The sequence below is a fragment of the Corythoichthys intestinalis genome, chromosome 6 (assembly GCF_030265065.1).
Source record: "Corythoichthys intestinalis isolate RoL2023-P3 chromosome 6, ASM3026506v1, whole genome shotgun sequence".
Lineage (NCBI taxonomy): Eukaryota > Metazoa > Chordata > Actinopteri > Syngnathiformes > Syngnathidae > Corythoichthys > Corythoichthys intestinalis.
Window position 1 is genome coordinate 42656799 of NC_080400.1, and position 14138 is coordinate 42670936.

A 14138-nucleotide genomic window follows, 5' to 3' on the forward strand; every position below is an offset into this window, starting at 1 on the left:
GCGGCGGTGGGGGCGTTCTTCGTATACTCGAAGCAGAGCGGAGAGGTTGTCATCCATAATTCAGTCCCAACCCAAGCAAACAAGCGAGAGAGCAGGTACTTCTCCGGTCCTCCCAGGACAGACGTTTCGCTTCCACACGTATACAGTCTTCACGCTGAGCAACAACAGAGAAGAACGTCAGTGAAGAACAGACAGTCGTAGGTGAAACGCGGACGTAAACATTGCCATGCCCTGCTTGCTGCACCACCGCCGCTGCCGCCGCCTGCCTCCTTCCTCCGTGCTCCTCTTCAGGACAGAGAGCTTCACAGTCGGGGTGGGCGAGGTAAGCACAAGCACGCCGACAGTTCCAACAACAACACGTCCTTCCCGGAGGGAATTCTAGAAGGAGACGCGATGAAGTTGTGTTCGGGACAGGGGACTGCGGCGGGCTGCGGGGCTGTGACGGCAGCGTGGTGAGCGGCCATGCTGCAGGCAAAATCTTGCGACCTCTTCCCCACTTGAGCTGCACGAGCTACCTTCTCTTGTTTTGCTTTCTTGTCCTTTTCTACTCGATAATGCCTTCTTAGCGCGGATTGAATACGGTTTCATTACTGTCGCTGCTGCATCAGCCCCCTGAAGTGATTGTAAAGATGTGATCAACTGCAAAAGCTGATGGAGACATCCACCGAGGCTGCCTCTGCATGAACTACCGCCCGGTGGGATCAGACTTGTTATCACAACTCCCCCTCACACAGCCCGATGGGGGGCAAACAGACCAAGGGTCACGATGCCGGAGGGGCCAGCCCTCAGCACAGTTGGAGGCGAACACCCACCAAGGAGCGGGGGGATCTGTTTGCATCCCTCATGCTGAGGTCTGGGGACAGGCTGAGCCGGGGTACAACCCCGCCGCCTTACCAGCGCCGAATCGGGATGATCCAGGAGATGATGCTGATGGCCAAACAGGGCAAACACGACGAGGCCACAGAGATGTTGAGGACTCTACGGCAGGTAACGCCACTCCACTCTTCACAGCAATTTGTCTTCTAAACCTTATCCCCATCATGTTCTGGTCAAATTTGAGCCTTAATATGTCACTAAGCGCTGTTTTAGCCCCCAAACATCAGGACAACCAGAGTGATGAAAATAAGAGTTTAGAACCACAAATCGAGTTCAACAAAGACCTCGGTCTTTGCAGATTTTTAAGGCAGTTATCGTCGAACATGTATTTTGAAACAAAACTCTGTAATCACCTGGTCTTTACTGTGCTTAGATACAGATATTTTTAACTAAAGTGACTCAAAATATGCAGCAATTGAAATTTAAAAATGTAATTCATTATACAAAGCTTGTGGACAGTGAGGCCGTTCTAGGTGTATTTGTTGGTTGAGCGAAGGATCAGGGGTTTAAATTCTTGCTCACACTTTTGCACGTTGTCTTTACTCAACTTGCTTGTGTAAAAGTAGTGCAGGAATCAATGGTTGGTGGTGGTCAGAAGGCTCGATGGCACAAATTGTCTATCTCGCTTCTGTCCATTGTTGTTTTCATCAGTAGTGACGATAAGAAATACTTAATCGACAAACAACTTTTTCATGATGATGACGTGACGATGACAAGGTAAAAACTTAGGAGACTAAAACTTACAGAGACGAATGCTAGTTATCCTCTGACGAGACGACAACTCGACAAAAATCCAACTAAGTGTCTGTCATATGTTCAGAATGCATGACATTTTCATATTGTACGTGGAGTACAAGAGCGTAGGTTTGCATAGGGATGGTAGGGACAAAACACTACCAACTTTTCAGGATGCTCAAATTGTCCTCACCAACTTGTGTTATATAATGACTTTAGTCATATTGGTCATTTAGATTGTCTTCCCATATGTTTTAATCGTTGTAATTGACCCCACCATTATTAAGTGAATTATTTTCATTATGTTCAGACTTACATGTACCGCTTTTCACTTGCTAAATGTCCCAGTCGCTTTTTTTTTACTCTCCTAAACGAATATTAGATTGGCTGATGTCTTGCCCTCCGAACACACACACCCACACACCTACACACACACAAACACTCACTTCACATTAGATATTAGGGATAGTAGAAGTTTTTTTTCAGCCAGCAGCAGCCACTGTAAGAAATGTAAAAAGACGTCAATGTTGTGGAAGTGGGGAACACACCACTAATTTTGCTACTGAAAGTCCGACCTGCATCAGAGTAAGCATAACAGTAAACTGTGTGAACTTGCTAACCTGCAAAACTCAAGTAGGAAGCTGCTTAGAAAGAAGTGTCCGCCTGTGTGTGTTTTCTGTTAACTTTAATTAAACTGTGACAAATGCAGTGAGCCGAGGTTACCCCCATCTCCCAAATTTTACCTTCTCATTTAGTTATGTGGTCTTAAAGCAGCCCACAGGAGTTTTCGTTTTTTTGTGGAGTTTGGCTGTGCTGGTGGACAAAAGCAGTTCCCTGAAGGACGGCTCCATTTTTATTTATTTTTGTTATTCCTTGACAAAGCTTTTCAGTTATGTTTAATTTCTTTATTTAGAGAATGTTGAGTGGTCTCCAGACAAATACTTTTTTTTGCATTCCTGGATAGTTAAGAGATGATTAACAAGCTTGTATTTATTTGTTATGTTATTATAATTTATGTTCAAATAATGCAATTTAAATTTGCTCATCAAATCCGGACATTTTTTCTGGAAGTTTTCAAAATGTTTCTTTCATAGTTTTTGAAAACAAAGGTTTGAATTGAAGGGCGTAGGCATAAGCAATACACGCAGAAGTTAGTATAAAACAATACAAATTTATTTTGTATTGATCATTATGAAGGCGGCTAGCACGAGTGGTTAGCACGTCTGCCTCACCATTCTGAGATCAAGGGTTCAATCCCGGGCTTCGGCCTTCCTGTGTGGAGTTTGCATGTTCTCTCGGTGCCTGCGTGGGTTTCCTCCCACATCCCAAAAACATGCATGGTAGGCTGATTGAACACTCTAAATTGTATGAGTGTGTGCGTGACTGGCTGTATGTCTCCTTGTGCCCTGCGATTGGCTGGCAACCAGTTCAGGGTGTCCCCTGCCTACTGCCCATAGGTAGCTGGGATAGGCTCCAGCACCTCCACGACCCTCGTGAGGAAAAGCGGCATGGAAAATGAATGAATGAATGAATGAATGAATGAATGATCATTATGAATGTCCAGTCCCCAGCAAAAAGTGTACATGCAGGTTATGCCATATCGTCCCTACCAATGTTTAGATCAAACCTACACCCTTGGTGGAGTATGTCAGCCCGCATTGTAATATTGTTCGTGGATTACGTCAGCCTCCATCGTAGCAGTGTTAGGGTCGTGTCACTCATGTGAGACTTGCTGTGCAACACCATCGCCCACCTTGCCTGGCACGGCCAGACTGTTCTCCCTGTATTTTTCAAACACTGAGAGAAAAGTCTGGGAACCAACCCATTAACGGCCTCTCGAGCAGGTACAAAATCAATCGACAAATCAGATTCGTTTATTTGTGTGACGTGTTCTTAACAAGCAATGTCACTCTTGCGCGTCAAAAGTCTCCACAACAACACAGATGGTGAACAGGAGAGCTGAGAATGTTCCAATCCACGGTAAAATCAGTTTTAAATTACCAAAAACAAATCGACAACATTCATTGACAACAGTCTATCTCGCGCTAGCCATGTTGAATAAACTCCGCTCTCCTCGTATGTTTACTTCCGCGCGCAAGTCCCTCGTCCTGCCCTCGTCGTTTTACTAACGTCACGTCTGCCCGTCGCTGATTGGTCCACTCCGCTGTCTGTTTGCTGTGGCTTGCTCCGCCCTGGAAATTGTATCCGCTGAATGGTGGCCAGACTTAATAGCTGGAACAGCGGTGAGTCTGGTGTACCAGGCAATCGCTCATCCTCACCAGTGTTATGATGTGCTTCAAGCCTAGGCTGCGCTCCTTCTTGCTTGTTTTGAAACACGTGTTAAGATTTGTTTTCTTATCTTGGCAAGGAAGAATACGCAATGTTGCATTAGCATTTAAAGGTCTGTGATCATCACACACTAAATGTAACTTGTAGTATTAGCATAGTGTTCGCATTAGCTGTAGCATTTAGTGTTGCAAGTATTGTCTTAAACTCTGTGACAACTTTTTATTACTGATAGCTTGTGGCATTCAGGTGGGTTTAATTAATTGAAAACAATGTTTGGTTCCCGTACTGTATTGTCATCACAAATTGGGCTGTCCCAAACGATCCCGTATTTTTCGGACTATAAGTCGCACCTGAGTATAAGTCGCACCAGCCATAAAATGCCCAACAAAGAGGAAAACCATATATATAAGTCGCACCGGAGCGTAAGTCGCATTTTTGAGGGAAATTTACTTGATAAAATCCAACACATAGAACAGATATGTCATTTTGAAAGGCAATTTAAAATAAAAATACAATAGAGAACAACAGGCTGAATAAGTGCACAGTATGATAATGTTGCATGAACAACGAAATGCGAACACGGCCGGTATGTTAACGTTACATAGCTATTAAGAGTTACTCAGATAACTATAGCATAAAGAACATGCTAACAAGTTTACCAAACCATCAGTGTCACTCCAAAACACCAAAGTAACATGTGAAATGATATAATAATGTGTTAATAATTTCACATATAAATCGCTCCAGAGTATAAGTCGCACCCCCAGCCAAACTATGAAAAAAAAACTGCGACTTATAGTCCGAAAAATACGGTATTTTTCTCCTGATTTGTCTGCAGACTTTTTTAACGATTAGTCGACTAGTCTAATGATTTTTTGCGAACATTTTTTTTTTTTCTTCAATTTGCAAAGATGTCGTGCAAAATTTTAAAAAAAATCCTGTTCAATGGAATTTTTTTCAACCCATACATCGTGAAACCGCGGTATTTTTGCTAAAGGTTATCATACCATCAAAATCTCATACCGGCACATCCCTATTCCCCAGCCCACCCACAAAGCACCCTTTGAGGGAAAACTTACTGTCAATCAATCAATCAATGTAAAAAAAAAAATCAAACTATGAAGTATAGTCGGCACGGAATTTGATAGATTTTTTATTGCCATGATGTTCCATGAGGGCCTGGCGAGAGCGACCAAGGCGACCAAGCGGATCACTAGCAGGTGGGAACAAATCCATGATCCAAGTTTTTCGAGTCAGCTTGTCAAGTCTCGAGTTATTGTCTCACAAGTCGAGTCGAGTCGAGTCTCAGACCCTCCCAGCTCAAGTGGGTCAAGTTCGAGTCAGCGTTTTTTTTTTTCTTCTAGTCCGAATCGAGTTGCGATTAATAAATTTTCATTAAATTTCTCGAGTTGACTCGTGTCCAAGTCCCAGTGACTCGAGTCCAATTTTTGGTCTGTATACTGGATTAAAATGTGCACATTAAATTAACTACATTGTAACTGTACTTACATTTTGTTTGCCGAATTATATCCATGCATACAGTGCATTAATATCTATCTCAAATAAATCTGTGAGGACAAGCTAGTTGGTGAACATGCACGTTGGGTTATTGCCTGTTGTTTTGATGTTATCATGAAGATGACCAATCATACAAACACACAAGCTGACAAGACAGACAAATGTATGCTGAAGAAAAATCAATCTGTAAACTTCCCCGCAAGAGACCAAAAACTTGTTTTTTATCCATAAAAGCAATGTAAGTAGAGTAAAATTGTTAATTGTAAAACATATAGCGCAAAAATGATTGGCTACTGTAAACATAAAGGGATTATGAGGAGGGAGTGCATCACTTTTGTTTGCGTTATTTTCAAATGCAGCTTTCAGATCAAGCGCTAGGAGCATTCAAGTGTCCTAAAGTAAAAAGTATCGTCTGTGGGGCTGCTGTGGCTCGCTTAATCACGCAAGACTGGGAACGACTGTTTGCTAATAAATAGTGAGTCTGAAACATTTTGTTACTTCTGATTATATTTCATTTTATCTGATTATATGTGACTATATTACTATCCAGCAATGGCTCAAAAACATGTGATCTGCTCATTTAAAAGAATGATAAAATGTATTTCATGTGGTTCTCATATTTCAGTTAAGTATTGCTAAAAAAAATAGAAACTGGATTTCTCCTAGTTATTGCTGGAGAGGTGGGATTAAAGGAAGAAATTTTTGTGTGGGTATTGCACTCCAAAGAACAAAGTTAACAATGAGGTGAGATTACACTTGAATACACTGAGTAGCACCTCATAGACAGGACCATGTTGTCCCATTTGGCATCACACAAGCATTACACAGAAAGAAAATGTGAAAAAGATGTGTTGTCTACACTGGTTACTAGGTTCCCTCCCATGTTGCCCGGAAACAATGGAGATCAGTGCAGATTTGAGCCTAAGTAGTCACTGATTAATCATGAAGCTGGTCTGTTAGGAGATAATTATGAGTCCACCTTCTTAATCACTGCACTGCAGTGAAGCTCCAGCAACCATCTAAACACCACCCTCTGGGATACCTCAAGCATGAACCATAGCATCCGCTTTTGTGGGAGAATGCTATTTTGCTTTGTCACAGTAAAGCAAAGTTATTAATCATTTGGATTATTTTGAGGAGGAAAAAGAAATCTAGCTAATCTTGTCAATTTTACAAACATTAACTCATTGGCTGCTATTGACTGTGATATATGTCCTATCCATTTGAAATGGGCGGATTAGCAACAAAGGAACTCATTCACCCCCAGCACTTCTAATTCAAATGGAATGGACGTATAGAGTTTCCTGAGCGAATATTGGGCAGCCCCAGTTTTGACATTTTCTGCTACGGACCTCCAGTTTCGACAGAACACCATGAATTGCGTTTGAAGTAGACAAAGTTTTAAACGCGTTGTTGTGTGAACTCCTGGGAGTGCCTCTATATATGCTTGGAAGTGGAATGTTTTGAACAGCGTCCAGCTTCAAAGTGCCATTGTGGGTCTACCTCGCCAAATGCCTTGAAGGAATCTGACCTTTTAGCCAGACTGCCTTAATCGCGCCAGCTGGACCGCCGGACCCGCGCTGGCCCAGCTTCAACGACCCGGGCGGGCGGGAGCTCGACATCCCGGCTAAAAGGCCAAACTCCACCTTAGTCTTAACCCTTTGTACCGACTCTATTTTGAAAGGTTTAAAGAAGGCTCATGGAAAACAAGTTGACAATTTATTCAGGTCGACAGCGATCAAACAGCAAGGTGAAACAGAAGCAGACTCAGGCGGGGAGCCAAGGTCACCCTGTCACGCGTCAACAAAAATTTCCCAGGGAAAAATGACCACGATTAGTTAAACATTCAGACTTTTGAAGGCTGTCGTGGGGTGGGCTTTGGGCAGGAAGACAGGTGTGTTTAGGATTATTGTCTGTTTGTGGATTGGACAGGAGGATTCGAGAGTTACTGTTGTCCGGGCAACGAGGGTTGTGGATTTTGCCACTGCAGCATCAGAAGGTTTCTTGGAGTCTTGTCAGTCGTGTTATCAGTAGGATATCAGGCGTTCTCCGGTGTTCCTTGTGATGGGACAGAGCGTCCCGCCATTTGTTCTGGACAGTCAGGGAGAACTGATTGCGAGAGTTGGTGGTGCAGACGTGGGCTTGTCAGCGTGAATCTTAGTCAGTTGCATGACGCACACGTTGGTCTTCCATGATAAGAAGGCGTCATGTATCTTTATGCCCTATTTTCGCTTGTTTTCCTTAAACTATGGTATAAGTGCTATTTATTTTATATTGGGTGTGTTAGAGTAATACAAACAGTCAAATAATAAATACGAGAAACAATACCATTCCCTGATTGATTATATTAATTGTGTTAGAATACTGCAAACAGACGGTGCCTAAGAGAAAAGTTACTGTCTCCTTCAGCCTTAAATCGAAACCAGCAGCAGATTAAGGATTTGGCTCGCAGTTTTAACCCTAAAAGGTCCACCTAAAAGATTGCATGTTTGTTCTTATCACTTCAATGATCATTCTTGGACAACGTTCTAACAATCTGTGCAGCCTGTGTTAACATAGGGTGTAGATTGATACGCCAGCCACTTGAGTGATCAAAATGAGGCGAAATTACAAATAATATAACAGTTGCCGAATGTAGAAGGGCTGACACGGATTATGGTGTTACAAGGACATACTATAAGGTAATTTTCATCTGGTTATAGTTATGGTATTATGAGCTCATCGTACATGTACTGGTACATATAAACGCCAATAGTATGTCATTCTTTTTTTTTTTTATTGCAGATATCGATCGCAATAAAGCTTTTGGACAATATGATTCCATTTCTCCATGTTGTCCTCCCATGTCGTGATGATGGCTGATGGATGCGGCATTTACAAATGGTCTTTTTTGAAGGATTTTAATGAGGAATGCCACTCCAGCTCCACTGTTGTTATGGATTGAGAAAGTGTGAAGCAGAAGTCGCGAGCAGAAATGTGGAAGTACCTCGGAAATTTGTCTTTACTAGAGACAAACTAATTTTAAATTCACAGCAGAAGGATGAAAATCCCACATGATTGGACGTCTATCCATCAGTGGCACTGAAAGAGTTCATTTTATCGTATCCAAAAATTTCTTTGGGTTAATCGGAGGGTTTTTCTTTCTCAATCTCAGAGTGCCGTAATACTTCTGATTATAAATATACTGTATGTTACGTACAGTCTATGTCAACTTTGACTACCATCACTTTAGCGTTGACCACAAAAAAGTCAGTTAACCTTGCATAACCAATTGTTTTACTCCATTCTTGTGGTGGAAAAATGGCAGTGTGGACATAGTGCTGTGTGTTTTATTGATTGATTCCTTTTGTTATTGGTTGTGCTTGATGTTAATAATTCATGATGTCTAACAAGAGGACATATTTCAGCGGTTGACAACATCCAAATACCTTTGTTAACCGCCCGAAAGCAGGTTGGGCTTCGTTATGAAACACTGTTGTGAAAATGCTGACAATCAAGGGGAAAAAAAGGATTTCTGACTTCTTTTCATAGTGAATAAACCCTGATTTGCTCACAATGTCTTCATCACTCAACCATGTAATCATACTGCCGCTGGGGAATCTTTCCCACACATCCGTCAAATGAACAAATACTCAAACATCACAGGCAGCTACAGTACAAATGATTACGTGAACTCACCCAAAATACATGGACATGGAATTCGTGTAGGACAGCGTGGACAGTGCTTGAGGAGCCACATTACATGTGCACAGTGGATCCTATGCAAGGCCACTTCATAAAATGAAATGTACATACTGTACTTTACAATCAACATGACCTTTTATATGACGATGTAACTTAGAAAGGACCAAAGTATATTCATAATCATAATGATCTAATATCCTATCTTAGATCGATAACAGGTCAGAGTGTGATCTTTAATAAAGGTCAGCATGCTGCTTTAATGGATTCTACTATTCACTGGCCACAGTCTTTCTCTGTCTCTGTCATATTCAGACCAACACTTTGATGTTGTCCCTCTCAAGTAGGTGGTGCTTGTTGATGAAGGGTTGGTGCATACTTGTTTCCTCTTACCATAATTACTTATTTTGCATTTTAATGTGGTCTTTGCCATATGTATATTTCATGAGGGGTCATTTAATTATGCACTATACTGTATCATAACAACTACTTTTATAACAAACACCAAATTGATCGCTCCCTGCACAGAGTCCTCTTGTGCTGATACAGTAAGTGGCCGTAAATAATAACCGAGCCACATCAGTGTTTTCGCAGTAGCACTGTGTTATATATTTTCTCATGTGACGACATTTATTCCGAAAATAACACACAGGGATAGATAACACAATCTTCACTATAATATGCCCTATAATTCACAAAACCGTCTGTGTGGCTGTTTATTCGGCTTTGTTTGGAGACTTTGACTCGCACAGCCATCAAACTTGCTGGAAGTTTATATTTTAAATTTTACGTTTGGTCAACAGAGGGTCTCAAAGCCAGTTAAAATATGATATCAACCCGATGATTTAAAGGTTATTGAATCCCTATGATTCAAAGGTTTCAATTAAGTTTTAGTGTCACTGTAGAGGGAACAGTGAAATTGATATCCGGTTTAGGAGGTACTCCTGATTTAGTTGATATTTTTTACAAACATTTTCAAGCACTCATTTTTAATTTGATCACAAGTAAATTCATATAAACTGTGTGTTAGGGCTGTTGGATTTTGCCTGACAAGGAAATCCCGATTACTTTCTCATCTGATTTTCCGATATCGATTATGATTTCTTGGCAAAATAAAAATAATTGCAAATAAAGAAATGTGAATGTCTTCTATTTAAACGTATGTTTTCTTTAAAACTGAAAGTGCCAGTGAATTCAACTCTGTTAATACACAACAATCTCTTGGGATTAAGAGCACTTTACTCATTCATTAGACTCCACCTCTTTATACCATTTGAAACAAAATCAAACATGAGAAAAGGTAGTCAGTCAGTCAGTCAGTCAGTCAGTCATCCAGTCTGTAAGACAAATAGTCTGTGAGCAGGTCATGTCTGCCAACCAGCTAGCCAGCTAGTCAATCAAGACAGTCAGGTGAAGCAGGTAGGCAGCCAGGCTCAGGGTGATGTGCTGTCACATTTCTCTCTAGTCTTGCATAAATTAATGATTACTGTCACTCAATAATAACAATATGCAAGGTGACAATTACCCTGTCTAAAGCATCAGATATATGCACCCCCAGTGAAGGTAACAAACAGAACGATCCCCTAGGTTTATGAGCACCTCATCTTTACAAAAGACGTCAGGTCAAAAACATTAATAGGCCAATGAACAATGTGCATATAGATTCAATTTTGAAATGCAGACCTGTGGCCTATACTACGAAGCCGGTTTTCTGGCTTAGCAGGGTAACTTCGAGAGTAACTTTATCACGTGCGACGTAAGTTCGCGGCTATGCGAGACTACGAAAGGTGGATATGTTGGAACCGAGAAGTGTTGCCATGGCAACACACGCCACACGCCAAACCTGGTCGTGTCAGAGTTAGATCTTGCTTAACATCAGGATTCCCATTAACCACGCTCTATTTAAACAGCACTCCTCCGCGGACGTGTCCTCCTGCCAATGACAGCGTACTTGGACGACCCATACGACATTGGCGCGCGGATTGTGAGGGGCTCTCTCCGGAGGGCACGGGTATTTCGGGACCGCCAGAATCCGCTGGCGTACCCGGAAGATGTTCTCCATGAAAGATATAGATTTTCAGCTGAGGGAATTCTTTACCTGTGCCAACTGATCTAGGCAGCAGACGTCACTAATGTAACCCGCCGAGTCAGGCCCTCACAACCGCGCAGATTGTGTGTGCCTGTCCGTGCGCTCTTTCGCCAGGGACAATATATGTATTCCATCGGTGATGCTGAATATCTGCGTAAGAACACTGTATGCCGTGCGATTCGGAGTGGGGTATGGAAACGCTTCAAATTGATGCATTTATAATAATCATAGAAATATGTAGACTATTTAAACATTGAGAAAACTTGCGTTTTTTTCTGCCAACTGGAGGAGATTAAATTAAATGTCAAATCCACTGATAGGACAGACGCACAAATATAAAAGATATAAATGTTTATTGAATATGCATCTTACAGTCTTGTTTAACTGTGAAAAATCGCTACAAAAGACGGGCTTTTATTTACGCAACAACGCATGGCATCCCCGCATTTCCTTCTTCTCCTGAGTCCTCACAAATATAACATTTTTTTTTTTGGGGGGGGGGGGGGGGGTTGTCGGGCTCGGGCCTGCAAATCAAGTTTATTGATCGGACTCGGATTTTTTAGGCCCAAACTAAAAAAAAGAACATACGTATTCGTACAGTCAAGGGGACTAAACATACAATCATCCTGTTTCGTGTGGTGATGCGTGACAATTATTTCTTACTGTTAATGTACCAAATCTTATTTTATTGTCCTGACAGCAGGCTTTATTTCTTTTCATGGACATAAGTAAACTGGCATATTGGCGCATTCACAAATCACACGATCTGTAAATTCGCTGTCAACAGACCCGTTGCGCTCTACTCGCCCAAGCGGTGTTGGATTTCGCGGTGAGGGTGGATTTTAATTCCTCATAATTCCGCATGATCATCGCGCATTCCTCCTCCGTGAAGTAAGGTGCCCGTGCCATCGTCACAAGTAGTGTTTGACTCTGGTCACCGCCCCCTTTTATGTGAACGCGCAGTAACTCTGACTGGGTTGACACAGGTTCGACTAATCAACCTCATAATCAGCGTCGTAGTACCGATTGACCACAAACTAGACAACCAGGTTTTGTCAACTCCGGTTACCCGATGGTAAACTGGATTACTTCTGGGGAGGTTGAACTCTGTTCGTAGTATAGGCCACTGTGCATTTTGCCAAAACGTGTTATTGTATTAAAACAAAACAACATGACAGGAAAATGAGATTGGGACAGACACACACACAGAGCGAGACAGGCAAACACGCACACGAATATACTTTCATACTTGTGGTATAGTGCCATATGCATTCATCCATATGTGGGGCTTTCTAACCGTCTGTCGTTATGTTGTACATGAAAGTGTGCAGATGAAGTAAATGAGGAAGTGTTGAATGTTTCAAGGAAATGTTTTATTTGACAATCCATTGCAATCCTTCAACATATACAACAAAACTTTAAGTACATCATGAGATAATACACTTACTCATGGCGTTATACAATTTGTGTCCAAAGTTGGCTGGGCAAAAGTACAGAATCGCCGGTAGCCATGGTTGTTGTTGTTCTTGTTGTTTAAGACTCTTGCGGAAGGAAGCGGAAATGCAGAGGAATCTACGGTGGCTTAGATTAACCAAAATGGTGCGGTTTTCAAAATCGAATTACCGATCTGAAAGTTTTTAACATCGTCGGAAAAGTCCGGAAAAGGTTTTGGTTGAAAATCGATTAATCAAACAGCCTTACGGAGATCCAAGTTTTTGAAGAGTTGGATGAAGAAGAAGAGGTTGGAATTTTATGTTGGACCTAACATGTATTAGCCAGACGCTAATCAGGATGCAAACAATGTGCCTGGACTACCTGACATGGAATGGAGACCAGACACATTGAGATTACAAGATTGGTAAGATATAGGCTGTTAATATTTTCATGATTTGAAGATGCAGGCATTTACACATAATTTTATGTTTTTGTCTATCTGATGACATTGTTTAAAAAAAATAATAATCAGACTTCATGTTCATTTTGGCAGATCCGGCAGCTCTCGTTAATATAAAATAATAAAAACGTTGGGGGGAAAGAAGGAGATGAGTCGTTGATGGCTTTCTCCACTTTATTGTGGGAACAATAAGAAAACAAAATAATAGCGGGCTGCCACCACATTGGACCGCAAAGTTTTGCTTCTCGCTCATCTCCCCCTCGCCTCCTACTTACAGCTCTCCAGTCCCAGCGTCTCTTAAACGGATCGTGCATAGTGTCTTGTTATGAGCTTTTTGTTGACAAAGGTATCGAACACACGACATGCTGACAACTTTGTTTCTTTATTAACACATGGAGCTAACAGTACGAACACAGTTTGGGGCTCTCGGCAGGCTGTGCTGAGCGATAGATAGAGACTGTGCCTCTCTATCATATTCCCGCGTCACGTGACCAAAACAAGAGTAACAAGAAGTCACTGAGGTGGTTAAAAAGCTACTCTGTGGCAAGGCCCCAGGGGTGGATGAGATCCGGCCGGAGTTTCTAAAGGCCCTGGATGTTATGGGGTTGTCTTGGTTGGTCTTGGTCTGCAACATCACATGGACATCGGGGACAGTCCCTCTTCATTGGCAGACTGGGGTTGTGGTCCCGCTCTTTAAAAAGAGGGACCGGAGAGTGTGTTCCAATTATAGGGGGATCATACTTTCAGCCTCCCTGGGAAGGTCTACTCAGGGGTACTGGAGAGGAGGGTCCGTCGGAAAGTCGAATCTCAGATCCAGGTGGAGCAATGTAGCTTTCGTCCGGGCCACAGATCAGTGGATCACCACCCAGTCTTCATGTGTTTTGTGGACTTCGAGGAGGCGGTCGATCGTGTCCCCCGGGGAGTCCTGTAGGGGGTGCTCCAGGAGAGTGGGGTATCGGTATCTCTGATACTGGGGGTCTGGTCCTTGTATGAACGGCGTCAGAGTTTGGTCTGTGTAGCCGGTTGTAAGTCGGATAATTTTCCAGTGAGGGTTGG

At 42.3% G+C, this 14138-nt stretch overlaps 1 protein-coding gene across 1 annotated transcript in view; it reads left to right on the forward strand.

Moving 5' to 3' along the window:
• lrrc75a (leucine rich repeat containing 75A) overlaps nt 1–14138 on the forward strand; it is a 103182-nt gene continuing 89044 nt past the window's right edge. Inside the window, exon 1 of the mRNA XM_057838695.1 lies at nt 1–987. Within this exon, the coding sequence (XP_057694678.1) occupies nt 739–987 (249 nt within the window). The 5' untranslated portion in view covers nt 1–738. The remainder of the gene's footprint in view (nt 988–14138) is intronic.